The sequence below is a fragment of the Aphelocoma coerulescens genome, chromosome 14 (assembly GCF_041296385.1).
Source record: "Aphelocoma coerulescens isolate FSJ_1873_10779 chromosome 14, UR_Acoe_1.0, whole genome shotgun sequence".
In the NCBI taxonomy this organism is placed as follows: Eukaryota; Metazoa; Chordata; class Aves; order Passeriformes; family Corvidae; genus Aphelocoma; species Aphelocoma coerulescens.
In genome coordinates, this window is record NC_091028.1 from 10,943,230 (window position 1) to 10,963,659 (window position 20,430).

At 54.7% G+C, this 20,430-nt stretch overlaps 1 protein-coding gene across 3 annotated transcripts in view; it reads left to right on the top strand.

Annotated features, from left to right (window-relative positions):
• Positions 1-18,374, top strand: part of LOC138118777 (ATP-sensitive inward rectifier potassium channel 12) — a 30,187-nt gene extending 11,813 nt beyond the window's left edge. The window contains exons 1-2 of one of the 3 annotated variants that reach the window (XM_069029984.1): positions 9,106-9,166; positions 16,434-18,374. In XM_069029984.1, coding sequence (XP_068886085.1) covers positions 16,592-17,881 — 1,290 coding nt within the window. In that variant the 5' untranslated portion in view covers positions 9,106-9,166; positions 16,434-16,591 and the 3' untranslated portion in view covers positions 17,882-18,374. Of the gene's footprint in view, positions 1-9,105; positions 9,167-10,406; positions 10,540-16,433 lie in introns of those variants that run through there. The other 2 variants (XM_069029985.1, XM_069029983.1) reach the window with 2 other exon arrangements.
• The last annotated feature ends 2,056 nt before the right edge of the window (positions 18,375-20,430 follow it).

Below are 20,430 nucleotides of genomic sequence, written 5' to 3' on the forward strand. Positions count from 1 at the left end.
CCCCTTTCAGGTGCTGGGGGACATTAAATGGCTCCTTCTGTCCAGTACATGAGCTGCTCTGAGGGTGCTTACAGTGGGAGGTCAATGGCATTGGTCTGCTTCGTCCTGAAAGCAACAAACTGAGGGACGGCGGCTGCCTGGGCCAATCCTGGGAGCCCAAACCTTTCTCCAAGGCCACGTTCCTAAAGGAGACAGGGTTGTCCTCAATGTCAGCTCTTCCACTGCGGCTTCAGGAGGGGTGTCCCTTTCTCAGCTTCTTCAGCTTCTCTGATGAGTGTCTGGGGTCACAGCAGCAGGTGGCAACAGCCCTTTCCTCCAGGAAAAGGGTGGAGGTAGTTGGAGTCAGCATTTCATATGGCCTTGAGGACAGATGGACTTCCTAAGGACAGGCAGACGGTGTGGGGGGGACAGGCTCTACTCCAAGTATGGGGACCTCTGATTTGGGCTCCGCAGCCTGGGAACGTGGCTCTCCCTTCCCTGCTTTCCTTTCGGCTGGCACTTGCCCGAGCACCAGGGCGAGCTGCCTTTGCCAGCTTACATCACATGAGCACCATGGGGAGTTTGCACAGAGCCGATCCCTTCTCCCTAACCTTTCCACTAATGAGGAAGCAAATTCCTGGGATGGCTGCAGCGCTGGAAGGTCGGAGCCATCACAGCATGACAGCCCCATGGCTCTGCCCATGGCCCCATCCTCCTTTCCCACATGCTTAGTGGTTTGAGGTGTAATGAGGATCGAGATGTTCCAAGGAAATCTCGTGTCCAGGACGGCACCATTGACTGGAAAAATGATGTGCCACAAAGCAAAACGCTCATCGAGCCCTGCCTAATGAATGGGCAGTCGTTAACTCTGCATGAAGTGTTCGCAGGTCTCCGACACAGAAAAAAAATCCCCAAAACCCACTTGCAAATGCTGCTCGTCTAATTAGGATACCAGGGAAGGCTCATCCATCCTTATGTGTCCGGCGTGTCCCCGAATGCGCACGTGAAATCCAGGCCATCAAACACTCGGAGCTGGCGTCGCAGCAAGACGCTCCCGTCCGGAGACATGTCTTTAAATCATCCCCGAGCTCTGGGAAAACTGCAGACAGCTCGAGAGCGGAAAATGAAAAGGCGAAACGTTGCTCCTGGAGCTCTTGCCCTGAATTATTTGCTCAGCTTTAATAATAAGTTACACACAAGCCAAACTGAAGCTGCTCTGATCGTTTTATGGGGAAAACCAGTCCAGTGGATGCTGCAGAGCGGTGCCTGGTCCCTGGGTCCTCCAGGACCTTTGGGAACTGATGCGCTCTGGGAAGACGGGCTGAGAAAAGAGGGAAAAAAAAAACCCTCTCTAATGGGCTTTTGTGCAGTATCCCGGTGTGGGAGCTGGGATTGAAGCTTTTCATTGATTATCCTGGAGTTGGATGGGACAGCAGCAGTGGGGATGATGTTGCTCTGTCTCCTCTTCGCTGGCCCTGTTGCTTGCATGGGTGAATAACTGGCAGGCACCAGCAGGGAAAACTCTGGGCTGTTTCCCTGCCTTATTCTAGGCTAGTTTAGCTAAATCTGGCTCGTTTAGGATGAATCACTCCGGCACTGCTGGTTGTGACCTGCTGGCCACTGTGCTTGCTGAGCTTCTGCAATTCCTCTTTTATTGGTGAAAATGACAAGTTGCTTTTTCTGCCCTTTTCTCTGGGATCAGAGATTGCCAATAATGATTGCCTTAAACACAGGCTATTTCCCAGCTTGCTGGGGATGGGATTGCTGGGTGTTCAGTGCCGGTGGCACCAGGAGCCAGGCCAGCTCTGTGTTAACATGGCCCAACAGGCATCTTAATTTAACTCTCTGCAATTTAACTCTCCTTAATTTAACTCTCCCCTTTCTCAACTTTATCATTTTTAATGGAGCAGAGTGGATGAGGTCTTGCCACAAGCCATGTGTTGCATCCTGCACACAGGGCTCTGGGCTGGTTTCCATGTGTTTCTCATGGAAAGGTGATGTCTGGACTGGATCCTGCTCTGTTGAGCTGCAATGGATCCCATTTTCTCTTGTGCCTGATTCTACGGGATCACATGGGGCACACGGAGCTGTTCACACTGAGTGCCTGTAGCTGAACACATCTCCCTGGGTTTATTGGTTTGTGTTTGCTGCTTTTTCTCCTGTTTCCTCTTCATGGGATTATTTATAGCAAGGCCAACTCTGCTCCCGCCCTCCTCTCCCTCTGACATACCCAGGTGTTACCTTGAGGAGGCAGGTACCTTGTTCCCAGTGAAGGATGCTGTCAAGGCTTAGCCCAAGGGCACAGGTTTAAAACTTCCTGCAGGAACAATTTGCTGCAGGAATTATGCTGAACCAGCCAAACTGGGTGGTTTCAGGGGATCAACCAGGACTGCGCTGAGATGATCTCACCCTCTTGCTTCCAGCCTGATCCCTTTGCTTGTGTAACTCAAACATGTTTTGCAAGGAAAATCTAACCTGATGATCCTTCTCCCTCTGGACTGAGCCAGGACCTGATTTCGCTGTTTCTGGAAATAGCAAAATATAATTTTTTCCCCACAGCTTCTTCTCTTTGTGACTCCCATAAGAGCCATGAGGATTCTGCTGATGCCAAGTCATGTGCCCGAGACAGCAGTGGGTCTGGGCACATGGTTAAAGGACGTGTAGATGAGGCACTTGGGGACATGGGTCAGTGGTGGCCGTGGCAGTGCTAGGTTAACAGTTGGACTGGGTGATCTTAGAGACCTTTTCCAACCCTAATGATTCGGTGTGGTGCAGGAAGGCAGGGTGGTCTCCAGGAACCCAAAGAGTGGCTCCACATCCACCTGGTTGCCATCTGGACCCAGCAACCTTTCCCCCAAATAGAAAATGTGCTTTTGGGGTAAAAAACCCCTACAAAACACATTAAAAAAAAATCAGTATCTGTGATGCCATCTGTGTCTGCAGCGTGGCACAGCAGGGACAAGCTGTGCCCAGACCGCCAAGCACCTATGCCAGGGAGCTGAAAGAGGTGGCACAACCCTTCCTCCTCCTTTTCTCCCCCTGGGAGAGGAATGTCCTGTTTCTCTTGGGAACAACATATCTCCTTGGCATCTCTCTCTTTAGAAGCTTTGATTTCTTTTCCAACTGTGGCTCTCTAGCCTCAACAGCATGTCTTGGATATTTTTTTCTCCCAGCAGTCCCCCTCCTGTTGATCCCAGGGGGAAGGCTGGTTGGAAACCTCTCCAGGAGCCTTGGCCAGAGGTGATGGACAGCTGGGGGCAGCGAGTTGCCAGTTCATTTGTTTTCCTCGATGGGGTTTCAAAAAAAGTGATGGGCTGATGAGTTTGGAGTCTCAGGGGGGCAATTTCCCTGGCAGCATCCAAGTTGTGTCACCTCTCTGCTTGGCTCTGTGACGACAGTGTTGATTTGAATTCTTCCAACTTAAGACTGATTTAAATGATGGTGAAGTTGGGGGGTGGCGTGTGGGAGTAGAGCACTGAGCGCTATTCTTTTTCGGTTGTCATATGCCTCCATAAAGACTTCTGCCTTGGGGATTTGCATAGATCCGTGGTCCAGATTGTGCTGCAAAACCCACCGGTGGTCCTCAAAGCTATGGCAACGCTTCTGTGCTGGCTCCCGAGGCAGATGAAGCTGGGAAGTTTAGGTGTGTTTGCAAGTCTTATGCCATGATTGTTCCTTTCTGGGTTTGGGGGATGCAGACGGGGCTTAGAGTGCAGCTGGGAGACCCCGTTCCCCTCCTGACCCACAGCGTTCCCCCTCCTCTGCAGCCCCATCCCCTGGGGAATGTCTGGCTGCACCTTTATTCTATTCTATTCTATTCTATTCTATTCTATTCTATTCTATTCTATTCTATTCTATTCTATTCTATTCTATTCTATTCTATTCTATTCTATTCTATATTCTATTCTATTCTATTCTATTCTCCTCTCCTCAGCATGTTCTGCTTTGCCAAGTGCTCCCAGCCTCGCACTCCAAACCACTCTAATTTGATGGCAAGATGGTGAGGTCAGGAAAAAAAACCCCAACATTCTCAATGTTTTTGTGAAAAATAGGTGTTTGGGTAATGACCTCATGGGGAGGGAGGCTGCAGAGTGAGCCAGTCTCCTACCAGTGAAACCGCAGGAGGCGAACGAGTGGGATTGTGCAAATGTCCCAGCCACAGGGAAAGCTTAATTCGGTGGTTGTAATAGCTGAGGACACGCACATCTGTAGGGAAGCAGGCTCCCTTCCTCGCGCTGCTCCCAGAAGGGCTTGTTTGTTTAATTTTATCTCGCCGAGAAAATTATAAACGGAAAAAAAAAAAAAAAAAAGACAACCACCACTCTGTGGTTTTACTCAGCTGCAGCACAAAACCACCCCAGCGGAGCCTGGAGAGCGCCGGGAGCGAAGCCCTCGCCTGAGCCCAGGTATTTCCGAGGGGAAGAGGGGCAGCGAGGGGCCGTGTGACGGCGGCAGCCCCCGCGCTCTGCCAGGACCCCGCTGCCTGCTGGCACAGGGCCAGGCAGGATGGAGCCGGCTGTAGGAATCATCAGAGCTGGAGAAATCCGGACATTGCACTCGCCACTCTGCTCCCCCACTTCCACCCCGTGCTGATAAACCCCACTGCCCAGGGCAGCGGTGTCCTAGAAAGAGGGAGGTATTTTCCCTTTGAGAGGCTGGAGGAGGATGGGGGTCTCTGGGGACCCCAGCACAGCAGCCTGGCTTGCCCAGGCGCCACCAATGCACCTTCTGACCGAGCAGAGTGGGCAAGGTTGGATTTTGGGGCAGAAAGTTGAAATCTTTGTGGTGGTTGGTGCTTTGCAATCTGCCATGTAAACCCCGCCACAGAGATGGCTGGTGCGGCTGGATAACGTGGGAGCGCCTGTGCTCTGGTTTCAGCTCATTTTCCTCGCTGTCATTAGTTTAAATTTCCGAGGGAGCCTGGGCTTGGCATCAGACGCTGACATCCTTTAATTTAACAAATGTAAAAACGGGAGCGTTTCCAAGTGGAGTGATTAGAAACGTCCCGCTCCGTCCCGCAGCCGCGGTGCCGGGCGCTGGCCGGGCCGTCGCCCCGCGCTGTCACCGCCACCCCGCTCCCCCCGCCGGCAGGGCTGCGGCTGAGACCTCCCACACTCGTCACACGGGTGTGACATCCCATCATCACCATCCCTGCCCGCTGCTCAGCGCTGTCGGGAGCCGCCGATGGGCCCGGCTGGCAAGGAGCAACAGGGGGGCTGGATGCAGCAGCGCAGCTCGCCGAGGGGAGGGACGGGGACGTGCCCCCCGTGCCACCCCCGCAGCACCCACTGAGATCCCGTCACCCCTTCGCCCGGGCAAGGGCCTTCTGCGCCTCCGGGTTTGCGTAGGATGGCGCGTGTCCCCCCTAAGCTGCTTAACGAGGGTTAAGAAGCTAACGGGCTTATTTCCAACAATGATTTCCATCGCTCTGCAGGTGTCCCTGGAAGCAGAGTGGCCCTGCTCCCACCCGGGAGCATCCTGCTGGTGTTCCCACCAGCCAGCCTGTGCTGCCATGAGTTTGTCAGTGCTCAGCCAGCTGCCTGAGTCAAATCGGCGGCTCTCTTCAGGGTGGTTTAACACCTTGTTACAAAGATCCAGGCTGTGGTTTGGGTAGGGGGTGGCATCCCTATGGATACATCCCCCACCGCCCTGGTCCCTCTCGCTCTGCCTCCAGAGCATCTCTGCAGCATCCCTGGGCGGTCGCCTGGAGACGGCCGCTGCGGGTTGCCACAGCGACGGAGCCTTCGCTCAGCATCCCTCCAACTCTGCAGCCTTGGCCGAAGTTTGGCGAGAGAAAAATATCCCAGGGAAGGGACTCCACCCTCCCCTGGGGTATCGAAAACAGGGCTGGGGAAACTGAGGCAGAGCTGGTGGAGTTGGAGGCAGACATCAGGTGATGGAGAAGGGTTTGGAAATTGGCTGCGGGGTATAATGGGGTAAAGAGTGGTGGAAATGGGGCTAGTGGAGGGCAGGGGGTATCTGCATTCTCTGGGGTGGGGGTCAGCAGTTTGGGGGGCAGGTGCTGGTGCAGCACCTCCACATGAGCCCTCCCAGCAGCAGCCATTGATAGTCACCATGGCAATGTCGGCTGTGCTCAGATTGTCATCTGTTGTGGCATTCAGCATGTGCTGGGATGGACTGGAGGGGTGTGCGCACCCTGGGGGAAATCAGCCGCCCAGAACCCAGACAAAAACTTGGGGTCCCCCACACAGAATTGGAGGACTGGCCACAAAACCATCAGGGTCCCTCAGGGATGAGGTTCCACAGGGTGACATGGTGGCACAGGCTGATGCCTGGCACTTGGGACCTGCTGTGGTGAGGGAGAGGAGGGTGAAGCCCTTTGGGGTGACCGTGGCTGTGCTGCCTTCCACCAGCCCCACCACAAAGGGCTCCCCCCCATCCCAAGCCTATAATTACAGACGATGTCCGTGGAGGGCGAGGAGAGGTTACGTAACTTCAGCGTTTGGAAAATTCTTTCTGCTCCCTTATCGGCTTTATAAATATCTCAACCTGGGGCCAGGCCAGGCAGGGGGGAAGGCGATGACAAGGGCTGCTGCCAGTCCCCATGCTTGGGCCCCTCTGGTCACTGTGCCTCAGTTTCCCCATCTCTATGGACAAAAGCATCCCTGCTTCATCCCGCTGCTGTGTTGAGGGGAGAGCTCCTTGCTGCCTATGGGACCAGCAAGTGCTTTTCCCCTCCAACAGAAAAAGAGGGTGATTTTTCTTCCTCTCCTGGAATAGGCTTGAGGGTGGTTTTGGGTCACAGACCTCATTAAGTGGCAAGACCAAAGAACCAAGGTCCTGCTTGCAGCACTTACTGCCTTGCTCTAAGCTGGTATCACATCCCCCAGGTTTGAATTTGTTGCATCCTTCTGGCTGGTCTTTCACATCCTAAAAGTCCCTGGGTGGGGGCCATGCAGTGCCTTCACCACTGTATTTTCCCAGCAGGATGCTGGGGGTGGGTGCCTGCCCTGTTCCCCCTGCTCCACACAGCACCATCCCAGCCCTCCTGACCCCCTGCCACCGGCACAGCCAAGCCAGGGGACAGTGGGATGCTGGTGTGTGGCTGATGACCACTGCAGGAGGTCCAGGGTTTGAGGGGGGGCTGGAGCAGGTCCCCTGCTCACGTGCACTTGCATTTACGCCACTTGCAGAGTTCTGTGCCCGCGGGGATGTCGGAGGGCGGCCGGGGCCGTGTCGATAGGAGCACGCACGACGCACACAGCCAAGGGCGGCCGGGCCGGCGTTGTGTAACTCTCCGTGAGGCTCTTCACCAGGGGCATGTCACCGTGTCCCAATGCCACCAGACTTGTCATCCTCCCCAATGCCACCAGACTTGGCCCCTGTCCCAGCCATGGGGTCCTTTTGCTCTGTGCCCTCCCATTGCCATCACGGCCACCCAGCCATGCCAGGATGCTGCGTGATGTCTATTTTTACCGCTCAAGGGATGCTGGTGGGCAGGACCAGGACCCCAGAGGTTCTGCAAGCTCTTGTGGGTGGCAGCAGCATGACACCACCTTTAGCTCCCCAAATCTTCCCTTGACAGCATTTTGGGTTTGCCCTCTGGTGCCCTTCTCCTTGTCAGCCCATGTGTGCACACACAGCAGTGCCCGGGCTCGCCAACGCCAGGCTTTGCACTTGCCTTGTTCATTGTAGGGTTGCCCAAGGACACACGTGGGGGTTGTTATTTTAGGGCTGGCCAAAAAAAAATAGGGATCCCTTCATTGCTGCTGGGATCCTGCAGTGTGTGCCTGAGCGAGCCACCCACCAGTGACCTGCTCTGTGCAAAGGAGCAGTGAGGGAGCACAAGCAGATGTGCACCAAACCTTGATGGTTTAAAAATGACCTTTTAAATACCTTAAATGACCAGATCTCTGCCACAGGCGTCTCTGTGTCTGCTGAGCCCCTTAACAACAGAACCCAAGGCTGGGGCACAGAAATACTGAGTCATTTTAGGGACCTCAGTGTCTGTCTGTCGGGTTCCTTCATGGCCACCTCAATTTGAACAGGGCTTTCCAAGCAAGGTGGGTGGCCTGGGAGGGACAATGGGTGGCCTGGGTGGTGGCAGTGGGTGCCCTAGGATGTGGCAGTGGGGTGTCCCACAAGACCTCACCCCCAGGCTGTGGGCTACCAACCTCAATGGATGCTGACGTCGGGCAGAGATTTGACTTCTTGCTGCCAGGGCCAGGCTGAGAGGGCACCCATGGCTGGTCCCCGTGGGCAGGGAATGAGGGAGGATTAATTGAGTCTCTGATCTCTGATGGCGAGAGGGGATGGGAGCAGTGACCCCCCCAATGTTATGCAATGCCTGTGCTAAATCTTCATGCAGCAGATAAAGACAGTCCCCAAAATACCCTGCCCTGCCTTTGCCGCCCTTCAGCTACTTGGGTTTGGGGTCATGCCTGAAGTTTGGGGTTGTCCAGCTCTCCGGTGACAGCAAGGAAGGGTTGAAAGGGCAGAAACATGGGGACAGAAACATGTTACCCCTGGGAAGGAGGTTTCCTCCAAACAGGCTCTGCTTGAGGAATGAGAGCTTTAAAGGGAGCCCTCACAAGATTTGGAAGACACTGAAACTCATGAATTGGTGTGGGCAGAGCCACGAGCTGTAAAAACAGAGCACAGGCCTTTTTTGTCTTGGAGATGCTGGACAGCATCACGAGTGTGCCAGGGGAGTTGGACACCCCCAAGAGAAAAGGACAGGGATTTTTCTTCCTCTCCTGAGAAGATGGGGTTTGTGTCATGGCCATCATTAAATAGCAAGAACAAAGTGGTCTTGCCTTGGAACACTGACTGCCTGGCACCGCTGTCTGATCCACCAGTTTGGAATGAGTCTCATCCTTCTGGCTGGTCCTTTGCTTCCCAAAAATCTCTGAAATCCCCTCCAAGCTGCTTCTATTCCAACGCCCCTGAGACCACTAAGGCATCTTGGGCTCCCCACCACTGTCACACCGCGATTCCCCTCCCTGCCCCTTGGAAATGCCACTGAAGGTGCACATCCCCCTCGCTGGCTGTGGCTCCCCGGGGCCGCGGCCGAGGTGCCAGCTCCTGTACATGTAGGGAAGAAGCGAGGCTGTAATCTGAGCTCGGGAGCAATTAGGCAGGACATCGGCAAAGTCCCCGCCGCCCGCCCGCTCCCTCGGCCGCCGGCACCGGGCTCAGCATCTGCGGCTCTCGCTGCGATCGCGGGGTAAGTAGAGCCAGGAGGGCGGCTCTTCCCGAGCTTGGCATGTCCTTCCTCCCCGTTTCCTTCCTCCTGGGGTTAACAATCACGTGTAGGGCTCTGCCAACACCTTAACCCACGGCAGTGCCAAAGAGCACTGGAAACGCAGCATTTCAGGGGTGGAAATGACAACTTTGCTCTGGCACGGCCATGGAACCAGGAAAACTGCCCGTGATAGCGGGACACAGGCTGTGTTTCTCACCGAGAGTTGAGCAATTGTTAATGTTTTGATGGAGCAGGAATGACAGTGGGTTTAAGGTCCAAAAAAGAGTGGAGGGTGCTGATAAGAGTTAATGGCTCAGCCTTGCTTACATCCCAACTCCTGTGACTGGAAGGGATGTGTGTATCCTGAGCTGGTTCTCAGTGTGTATCCTGAGCTGGTTCTCGTGGTCATCCTGCTCCTTTCTGTGCAGATTCCCAGCTGGAATGCCACCGTGGGGAGATGCCATCGCTCTCCCCTCAGCTCCTGGCTCCAGCTGGCAGCTCCATCGCTCCCAACCTGCCACGTGTTGTGCCTTCAGGATAAACATTTCCTGGGCGCGGGCTCTGCCCACACACGCAATTTCCCTGGAGAAGAGACACGGCTCGTGGAGTGGGGGGGGTTTGTGTTAGGTGAGAACAAGTGAAAACCTGCCTTGGGACTAATGGGATTTGGGAAAGAGGCCTCAATTGGAACCGGGCAAGCGGGAGGTACAGGATTAGTCTTGCTGCAGGCTGAACAAGGATGAATGGATCCAGATCCATCATCTCCTGCCTCTAACCCCAAGGTGTGAGAGGGCTCTCGAAATAATCCACGCCTGTGATATCCCAGGGATGCTTCCAATCACTGGTGTTACCTTCAGGATAGGAACCCCACAGCACTGCGGCCCTCAGCTCATTTCTATCTGATTGGTGATAAAATCCACTTGGAGACATTTGCCCTTTCTGCCTCGCTTTTCCCTTTCTTCCCACGGTGGTTTTTAGCAGCTGGATGCTCCCCCCTTGGTCAGGGGCAGGGCTGGGGCAGGGCTGTTGGCTATACCCTGAGCCTTTTGGCACGTGCTGGATGGGAACCTGCCATTCCCAATGGAAATCCGTGTCCCTGTAGAGGCCCCAGCTATGGCAGGCAGGAGTGTGGCCAGCTGATTCCAGCTCTGCCATCATCTGCCTCAGCCTCATCGCTGGGGAGGTTTGGGGCTGGAGCTGAAGCCCAGAACATATGCAGATTTGGGAACATGCAGGAGGGACCAGAACCATGTGATGGAGATGCCCCAAGGTCACTCACCCATCCAAGAATGCCCTCTGGCCCACACAATCCAGGGATAGAAGTTTTTGGGAGGGAGGCACCCACCACAGCCTGGGTAAGGAACGGGACTTTCTTGGGGACTTGCACAACCCGCCGGCACCCGGGGCACAGCTGGGCTAGGTGGTGTTTCAGTTCTAAGCCCTGGACACCTCCCAGCCATGAGTCCCACCCAGGGGGTCTCCTCTTTACCCTCCAAAGACCCCACTGATCCAGCATCAGCCATCCCCATCACCAGTCCCAGCCCCACCAGCTCCTGAGGCTCCTGGGACACTGGTTACCGTGGCAGGACACGGGGAGAGGGGACAGGGCATTGCTGCTGCAGAACTTTAATTTGCAGGGCCCCAGGGCTGCTGGGAGCACATCTCTGACGTCCTGCAGGTCAAATCCTGCTGGGTGCAGGGTCCAGAGCATCAGCAGGCTGGGAAACCTCCCCTCCCCCTCGTTAAATCCCTTCCCCGGCGCAGGACAGTAGGTTACGGGACTCGACCAGAGGTTGGATTTAAGGAGATTACAATTTCTCCCCCAGGATAATCTAGAAATTCAATTAAAACTCTCTGTCTCCAGCCCGGGCTGCAGCAGGGCCCTGGGGCACCCTGTGCCCTGCAGCCATGGCTGGGGAGCGCTGGGGTCCCCCCGGGCACACACCAGGTAAGGGCTGACCCCTCCTCTGGGTTTTGGCTGGAGCCCCCCCTGCCTGGGGAGTAGCTGGGGCTCTGCCCCTTCCCAGGGAGATTTCCTGGGATATTAAAACTCGTCCTCTGAGCCGGGGCAGCTGGGGGGGCTGTGGGGGTCTGCAGGGGGCTGTGGGGAGGGGTAAGGGGGTACCCCAGAGGTTTGGGTGAGCGTCATGTGGACAGAGCAGTCTGACTGCATCTCCCGGGGTTTTGGGGTGTCCCTTGGCAGCCCCTGGTGCAGGTTGTCCCTGCCAAGGCCTGCACCCCCCTTGCCCTCATCCTTCCCCCCAGCCTTGTCCTGCTGTCCAGGCGTATGGATGCGAGCAGATGGAAAAATAGCCAGTGTTTTTCAGGAGAGTGAGATGGGATTTCAGGACCTGGGGGGTGGCAGGGCTGGCTGTGGTTTGGGGTGACAGTGGGTGCTGTGGTGTTCCCAAATCCCTCTGCCACTGTCCTGCAGCTGGGCAGGGGTACAGCACCCAGGAGCAGTGGGAGGCAGCGGGGGTGGATGTACAGCCCCGGGGTCCTGTCCCTGCAGGGTGTGGGTGCAGGGATAAGTGCTGGAGCTGGAACAGATATGGAGGCAGCTGGACTGGGATGCTCAGTCCCCACATCACATCACGGAGTTTGGGGCCAAATGAGTGCTCAGTGCAGCCTCCGAATGGATCTTTCCCAGGATCTCTCTGATCCAGGGCACATTTAGCAGGAGTTTTAGGGTGCTTAAGCACAAGCCCATCACCCTGCAGAGGCCACCTGGCCCCAATGGTGACGAATGCTGCACGTGGCCTTTTTTTCTCCTCCCGTACCCGTGGCATCCACACGTGGCTCAGGGGGACAGGGATGAGCCAGCATCTCTCTCAGCACCCCGTCACCTCCGGTCTTGCCACCAAGGGCCTTCCTTGTCCCACGTGCCTCAGTTTCCTTTCTGCATGTGCCACCAAGGGTCACAGACAGTGATTTCTTGGCTGCTTGTTGGAAATAGGGGAGTACGTGGGGGTCCTGGGGATGAGTGTGTGCCTGTGGCTGTTTTCTTCCTGTGTCCCTGCCAAAACGGAGCAGTTTTTTCTCATTAGGGATGTACTGTGGTGGGAGCCTCTTTCCTGTCCTCCACGGCAGTGGAGGGGAAACAGGGGGCCATTTATTCTCATTTATTCTTTATATGTCCTGACCTGGCCTGCCTTGTGCTGACCCTTTATTTATCGGCAGTGGTCAAAGACAGGGCGCTGTAGGAGGGAGTTATTCAGGCCTTGCTGCTGCCCCGGCAGGGCGCGGGGAGCCCCCAGCCCCGCTGCCTCCCCTCGGTTTGTGGGTGCCCGGTGCCGGGTAGCTTTGTCGGGACGGGATGAGCAGGGGAGATTTGGGCTCCCTCGGCTGTGCCGCACACAGAGCTCCCTCCTCGCCGCTGACATTGCTGTCCTGCTGCTGGGGCATGAAGGGCATCGCCGCGGGAGATAGCAGCGTTATCTCCCGGCGCAGGGCAGCGTTATCTCCGGCGCAGGGCAGGCAGCAGCACCGAGGGTGACCTGCTCACACCGTCCCCTCCCGGCCGGTCACCTCTCCTGCTCCGCGCACACGGGACCTGCAAACTCATCACCCCCAAACTCAGCTCCTCCGAGTCCCCACAGGGACGATTCCACCTGAGCACAGCCCGGTTGTCTGCACACTTCCATGAGAAAATCCACGCTGGGAGGATGCAAGAGACGGGTGGCGGCCGAAACGCGTCCCCTCCAGAGGTGCAGGGAAAGGTGTGATGATAAATCGCATTGACACATTCAGCCGGCTCTAACTAATGACTTCCCCGGCACTCAACACGTTTTCCCAGCGTGCTGGCTGTTCCCAATATTGTTGTAACATTTAACATCCCTTTTAAGAAAAAAATAAAATAAATAAAATTAACTGTGCAGCTGGCAGATTGCTGGAGACACTTGGATTCTCTGCGGGGAACCGCTCCGCGGTGGGAGCTGGGTTGCTGCAGTTTCGTGGCAGGAGTTGTTGCCTCTCTTGTCAGCTCATTAGCTGGGGCAATCCACGGCGTCGCTGCCTTCGGAGCCGCGGGGAGCCGGGGGCCGCTCATTCCCGAAACTCGTATTATGAGCCTGTTTTGTTTCCCACATGTTAACACTGTTAGCTCTGCACAGGACGCGTGGCATGAACGGCAGGGGATGGTCCCGGTCCTGCCCCACAGCCAGCATGGGTTTCCCTGCGCTGGAGCTGGGCTGGGAATGGGATTAACGAGCAGTGATTGTCAGGGGAAGTTTTGATTTTGTTCCTGTGAGGGAAAATTGTGATAGGTAGGTTTGTGAAACTCCTGGGAAGCAGGCAGGAAGGGGGATGAACCGCCTATAACACCTCTGGCAGCACGCGGGGCAGTTCTGGCTGTGGGGAGATGCCAGGGTGGTGCTGGAGGATGCACTCCTGAACCAAGGAGATGTGGGGTGACCACGGGGATGTTGTCCCCAGCTGGTCCTGCCACGGGTTTCCATGTGTTTGCATGAGCCCTCTCCCAGCCTGAGCCTCCCGCAGCGGCAGCGTGGGGCTCCAGCCTTCAAATTTAAACCAAACCAGAAATTCAGCTTTCAGCAAACTCGAGAAAGTGTATTTCCAAACAAAACCGTGCTAAATAAAGGACGAGCCGCAGGCGGCCGCCTGCTCCGGCACATCCACTTTGCTGCCTGTATTTAGCCGCCGTCTCCCCAGGCTGCCGCTGCCGGCCTGGGACGGGGGGGGGGGTCTGTCCCCCCAGGAGCTTCGGGAAGGACTCAGTCCGGGAATGTGGGGTCCCAGATGGGAAATGGGCTGAGTCACAAGAACTTCCCTGGACCCGAAACAGAATCGGCTCCTTGGGTCTGTCCTGGCATCATCCTGCAGCAGAGGGGTCCCTGGAACTCTGTGTGATGTGGAGAAAAGGGTGAGGGTGAGTGAGTGAGTGAGTGAGTGAGGGAAGGAAGGAAGGAAGGAAGGAAGGAAGGAAGGAAGGAAGGAAGGAAGGGAGGGAAAAAATGAATGATGATGATGTGAAGGAAGGAAGAGAGAAAAGAATAAACAGAGGAAACAAGAATGGAAGGAAGGTAGGAAGGAGGGATGGGGAAAGGGGTGCAGGCAGGAGGGAGCAGTGATGGTGACGGGGAGCCTGAGGGTCCCTGGAAACACCACCCCAGGTGAGGGCAGCGCAGCTGCCTCCGCAGTCACCCGGGCACAGCTCTCCCTCCAGCACAGTTAATCCAGACCCCAGCTAATCCTCTCACAGGTCACTGGGGGCTCATTGCATTTTGTTCACTTCTCAAATGCATCTAGAATTAATTTAAAAACTCGACTCTAAATTCCTCCTGTGGCAAAAGCATTCGGTGCATTGCCCTGGGGCGAGCCAGAGGGGTGATAGAGGAGCAGCCTTTTCTGGTCCCAAATGCTCAGATCTCATTTTAAAAAAGAGGAGAAATGTAAATGGATGCACCCAGGATGAACAGGGGGAAGACTCAGGGTGGGAGACCAGGTTGGTGCTGAGCAGCTGGCCTGACAGATCAGCTCTGCAAGGCCCCTTCGGTCCTGTTTGACTTCCAGGGACTGTAAGATTGTAAATATTTGCTCTTGATATTAACTGTTTGTGCCTATTTTACTCTCCCCTGTGGCCCCAAGGAGGGAGAGGATCTCATTCCATGTGTGAGCAATCCCTTGGTCTGCTGAGATGCCAAAAAATAACTGTTGCTCTCAAAAAGTCAACTTTGGGGATAAAAAATGCTTGTGCCTGGATTGCAGCAGGGGGAAATGTGTTGTTTGGTGTAGGGTGGTGGCCCACATGGGTCTGTGTCCAGCACCTGGGAGGTTTGGGCAGGCTTTAGTGCTCCTGCTTGTGGTGCAGGGCTTCTGGAGCGTTTCTGGATTCTCAGGCTGGATTTGGGGAGCATTTCAGTAAACGGCAGTCCAGGGTATCATTGCAAGCTGGGATGATGCAGCCCCAGGCAGGTCGTGCCTGGCAATGCTCCCTGGTGCTGGCGCTGGCTGGCCCTGGACACCATGTAATGGAAAGGGTGTGTTTGTCCCAGCGTGTCCCCAGGCACTGGAGCTGATTGCAATCGATTGGTCGATTGGAATGGACCGCATTGATCGGGCCAGCGGATCCGGCACAGCACGTCCAGCCCGGCGGCTTCGCTGAGCTCCAGGCATGAGCTGGGGTGTCACGGGGGGCTCTGCACCCGCTCTCCCACCACGTTGTTGCGCTGTGCAGGTCTCAGTGCAAGCAAGGTGGTTCCACCCTCAGTGGCACATCCCATGTTGCTAAATAATAGTGACCTGTGGCAGGGAGTGGTGTGGTTCCTGTGGTGCCATCTCTTTGAGGTGCTTGGAATGTGACACATGGCTTCTCCACGATCCTGTCCACTCCCTAATGCAGCCCCACGGGGGGCTGGAGGGTCCAGAAGCCTGGCAGGCTGTCACTAGGTTCCCCTACCACATGCTCACCTCCACCAGGGAGCCCACCAGGCCTGGGCCACTTCTCCCATGTCCATGTCACCTCTCTCCCAAGCAAAGTTGAGTGTAGGTCCTTGACCCTGCAGCTGAGCCTTCCAGAAGGGACCAAAACAGCTCTCCATTCCCCAGTGGCAGTTGCTCCTTCACGAGACTTGGCCAGCTAAACCCATCTGTGACCATGGATGGCTCCATGTCCCAATGGACACTTTGGGAAAGTTGCTCCTCAGGACATCTGCCCTGAGCAAGTGCCTTCCCGGGACCTTCTCCAGCCGGCTGCACATTGGCTGCATCCTCTCCCATCCCCGGGCAGGGGGACAGAGGTTAAATCCACATCTCCCTGTGCTTTCCCTCGAGCCCAGAAGAGCTGGTGCTCCAAGGTCGGCACTGGGCTGGGCGTTGATCCATCTGGCACAGGCAATGTGAACTGATGGAGCCGCTTCCAGGAGTACCTTTATTGATATCTGTGTCCCCAGGAGAACAGCTCGGCCTCTCCACTCTCCTCTCTGGTCGCAGAGCTCGTGGGAAAAGTGAAGTGGAGAAACTCCAGGTTTTTCATCTGCTGGAGTTGTTGAGTGCCCCACAAATGCAATAAGATTTGTTCACTCACTTTCTATCATGAAAGAACAAACTCTAACACCTTCTCCCTTCCACCTGTGTATTTTTTGGGAGCAGCCCAGCAAAGGAAGGGAGAATTAGAACAGTGTAAGAGGTTGTCAGTCAACATGCAGCCCATGAGAACCACTGGCCAAGCAGCCCCTTGGGTCCCTGTGCCGTGAGAGGTAACGGCCCTGTCTTTGTTTTCTCATTGCAGAGCCTCTCACAGGATCCGTGTGGTGACGTGGCAGCCAAGACGTGGAAATTTGGGACTTCTCTTCCACCGCAGCAGAATTTGGGGGGTGGGCAGGGGTGGGTCAGGGGGACATTGGGAGTCGCAAGACCCTTCACCTTCACTGTGGGCTTGGCTCAGGGATGACTACAGGCAGAGTCAACCCTTACAGCATCGTGTCCTCCGAGGAAGACGGGCTGAGGTTGACCACCATGCCAGGTATCAACGGCTTTGGCAATGGGAAAATCCACACCAGGAGGAAATGCAGGAACAGGTTTGTAAAGAAGAATGGTCAGTGCAACGTGGAGTTCACCAACATGGATGACAAGCCACAGAGGTACATTGCAGACATGTTCACCACGTGCGTTGACATCCGCTGGAGGTATATGCTCTTGCTCTTTTCCCTGGCATTTCTGGTGTCCTGGTTATTGTTTGGGCTGATTTTCTGGCTAATTGCACTCATTCATGGAGACCTAGAAAACCCAGGTGGAGACGATACTTTCAAGCCTTGCGTTCTGCAGGTCAATGGCTTTGTGGCTGCTTTTCTGTTCTCCATTGAGACCCAAACGACGATTGGGTATGGCTTCCGCTGCGTGACCGAGGAGTGTCCGCTCGCCGTCTTCATGGTGGTGGTTCAGTCCATCGTGGGCTGTATAATCGACTCTTTCATGATTGGTGCAATAATGGCAAAAATGGCCAGGCCCAAAAAACGGGCCCAGACATTACTTTTCAGCCATAATGCAGTAGTGGCGATGAGAGATGGAAAACTCTGCCTGATGTGGAGAGTTGGGAACCTACGGAAAAGCCACATAGTAGAAGCCCACGTACGAGCTCAGCTAATTAAGCCCAGGATCACAGAGGAAGGGGAGTACATCCCACTTGACCAAATAGACATTGATGTGGGGTTTGATAAAGGCTTGGACCGTATTTTCTTGGTGTCTCCCATCACCATTCTCCACGAAATCAACGAAGACAGCCCCTTGTTTGGGATAAGCCGCCAGGACTTGGAGACAGATGACTTTGAGATCGTTGTCATCCTGGAGGGCATGGTAGAGGCCACAGCCATGACGACGCAAGCTCGGAGCTCCTACCTGGCCAGTGAAATCCTGTGGGGCCACCGCTTCGAGCCCGTCTTGTTCGAGGAGAAAAACCAGTACAAAGTAGACTATTCCCACTTCCACAAAACCTACGAGGTGCCGTCCACCCCCCGTTGCAGCGCCAAGGACTTGGTGGAGAACAAATTCCTGCTGCCCAGCACCAACTCCTTCTGCTACGAGAACGAGCTGGCCTTCATGAGCCGCGACGAGGAAGAGGAAGATGATGACAGCCGGGGTCTGGAGGACCTCAGCCCGGACAACAGGCACGAGTTCGACAGGCTTCAAGCCACAATAGCGTTGGATCAGCGGTCGTACAGGAGGGAGTCGGAAATATGACTCTTGGTCCTTCCATTGACTTTTCCAAGGGTATTTTTTTTCCTCCTCTAATCTCTTCCCCTACAACCTGCTCAAATTATGCAGAACAATGCAAGTGCCATAGGAATGCTTGAGAAATTAGTATCGTTCATAGTTTTCAGTTTCATCGCAATAACCACTGAGCGGTCTGCAGGAGGGGACGGTGGCAGGCCACGGCGCGTCCCCTGTGCCTGGCGCCCATGGCAGGGCCCACGGCTCTGGGGGATGGATGGATGGATGGATGGATGGATGGATGGACAGAAGGAAGGATGAGAAGAGGAGGGTCCGTGGGGTGCGGGCAGGCGCTCACCCCGCGCGGCCCCGTGGGGCTTTTCTCTCCCCACGGGGAAAACGCCAGTGTTTTCCTGGAGCCGAGCACTGCAAGATCCAAAAAGAGGAAATATCAGGAAACAAATCTTACTCTCTCTCTCTCTCTTTCTTTTTTTTTTCCTTTTATTTTTTAACTGAGCAGCAACAACAAAACAATTGCTCCTTCGGCAGGCAGTCTGGTTCAGCTGCACAAGAACAACACTTGAAATAACATGCAACATTAATGTACTTCTTTTTAATTTGGGAAAAAAAAAGGGGAGGGAGGTGAGAGGGTTTTTAATTTTTTCACCGCACCGTTTGGGAGACTGTTTACTAAAATAATAATAATAATTATTATTATAACAATAATAATAATAATAATATTAAATCTGAAAGAAGTCATTCAGTATTTTTTAAAAATGAACAAGGGAATGAAGAAGCCACCGGGTCCTTTGAGGGGGTGACTTGTTGGGTAGATGCAAGAGCTAAAAGTTAAGATTGCATCCAATTTTGGGGTGGTTTTTTACCACTGGCATGGCTTCATAGGCAGAAAACAGATGTAAGTGACTGGAGGTCAGTGGCAGTGAAAGAAAGTAGTGGAATCATTGGCAAAGGAGGTGATAAGGATAAGCAGGACTGTGACAGAAAAAAGCACTGTAAACATGGTAATTAGCCAATTTCTGGAAATGTTGGGTTTCTGGGTGGAAATGGGGTCTGGAGCATCAGCTGCTGAAGTGTTGGGTCTCCCCCAACATCTCTGATGGGGAATTCCTAAGGTTCACCATAACTGGGACAAAACAGTGAAAAGCACAAAAATGAGAGTGGAGAGCTCTCAAAATTGGGTGTTTCCCCACTTTTCCAACCAATTTGGTATTTTTCTTCCTTGAAGAATATTTTCAAACGTGGAAATCAATGTGAAAGTCATCTTGTTGGGCTGCACTTCTTCTAGTACAGGAGCTGTGTCCGTTCCAGGCTGGGCTTTATGAATTCCCAACCCACCAGAGAGTCCTGCTTCAGAGACAGATGTTTTCCCCAAAACAACAGATGCCAGTTGAGAAAATCACCCCATCTTGTGCTTCAGCCCATCCCTGTGTCCCAGCCTCAAGGTGGATTGTGCCTTAGAGATGCGAACTCATCCTGTGTCCCAGCCTTTCTCCACAGCCCCGTCCTGCATCCCCCCCTCTGGGTGATGCCCCTTTTGCTCTGCAGCACCCATATCCCATCATCCACTGCCTTTCAGGCTGGCCTTGGTGACAACCTGGTTTAGCTTTAGCTCCGGCACAAGGCAAAGCACCCCATGCGTGGGAAGCCTCTGCTCCTGCCCTGCTCCCCACGGAGGGAAGGAGTCAGGAAGGTGCAGGTTTGTGGGTCTCTTCATCTGGTCGTGCTGCTCGTTGGTGCTCTGGGAGCCAAAATCTGGCTCCCTGCTACCTGTGGCCATGGGAAAGGCTTTGTATCCATGGGCATCCCACATCTGACCCTGGGCATGGAGCCCTTGGGGAGAGAGGCTCAACAGCGGGGTCCTCCACAGCATTTCTGCTGTGATGGGCTCCCGGTGCTTTTTCCCCCCACAGCCCACACCAGAGAAGCCATGTTCTGGGGTCAGGACTTGCTGTGGCATGTCCAAACATAGACGGCAGAAGCAGGATTTGTCCTGTGTCCCCATCCGCATCTTCTTCTTGCCAAGGGCTCTGGGGAGCGGCTGCCCCGAGCATCCCACTGCCCCATGCCACGGAGCACTGTGTTGGGGACTGGGACATCATCCCTGCAGAGTTTCTTCCCACCAGTGTCTGTCACCATGATCCCACACTGCCCACCAAGGGGCTGCTCTGTTTTTGGCTTCCAATAAAAACCACTGGGAGAAAACCTTCTCCAGGGGCAGCACTGGGAGGCAGCTTTGTGAGTGCCCCAAATGTGTTGTCCCCGAAAGTGGGGACATGTAGGGACGTGCCATTGAGCTCCAGCCATGACATTTATGTTTCTAAGGCAGCAAAGGCGGATGCCATCCCATCACCAGTCCCTTTGCTCCTGGGGGGATGCTTTTACCCCCTGCTTTTTGCACCACAGCATCTGGGGGGTGGGAAGGATGGAGGGGGGGCAGAGAGATTTTGTGTGAGCACTACTTATTTATTTTTTTAAAACAAATGCTTTTAAGTGGTTTTAGGTTCTTTTGAATAAATAATAATTATTAAAAAAAATAAAAGGTGCACATCTTGCTGCTG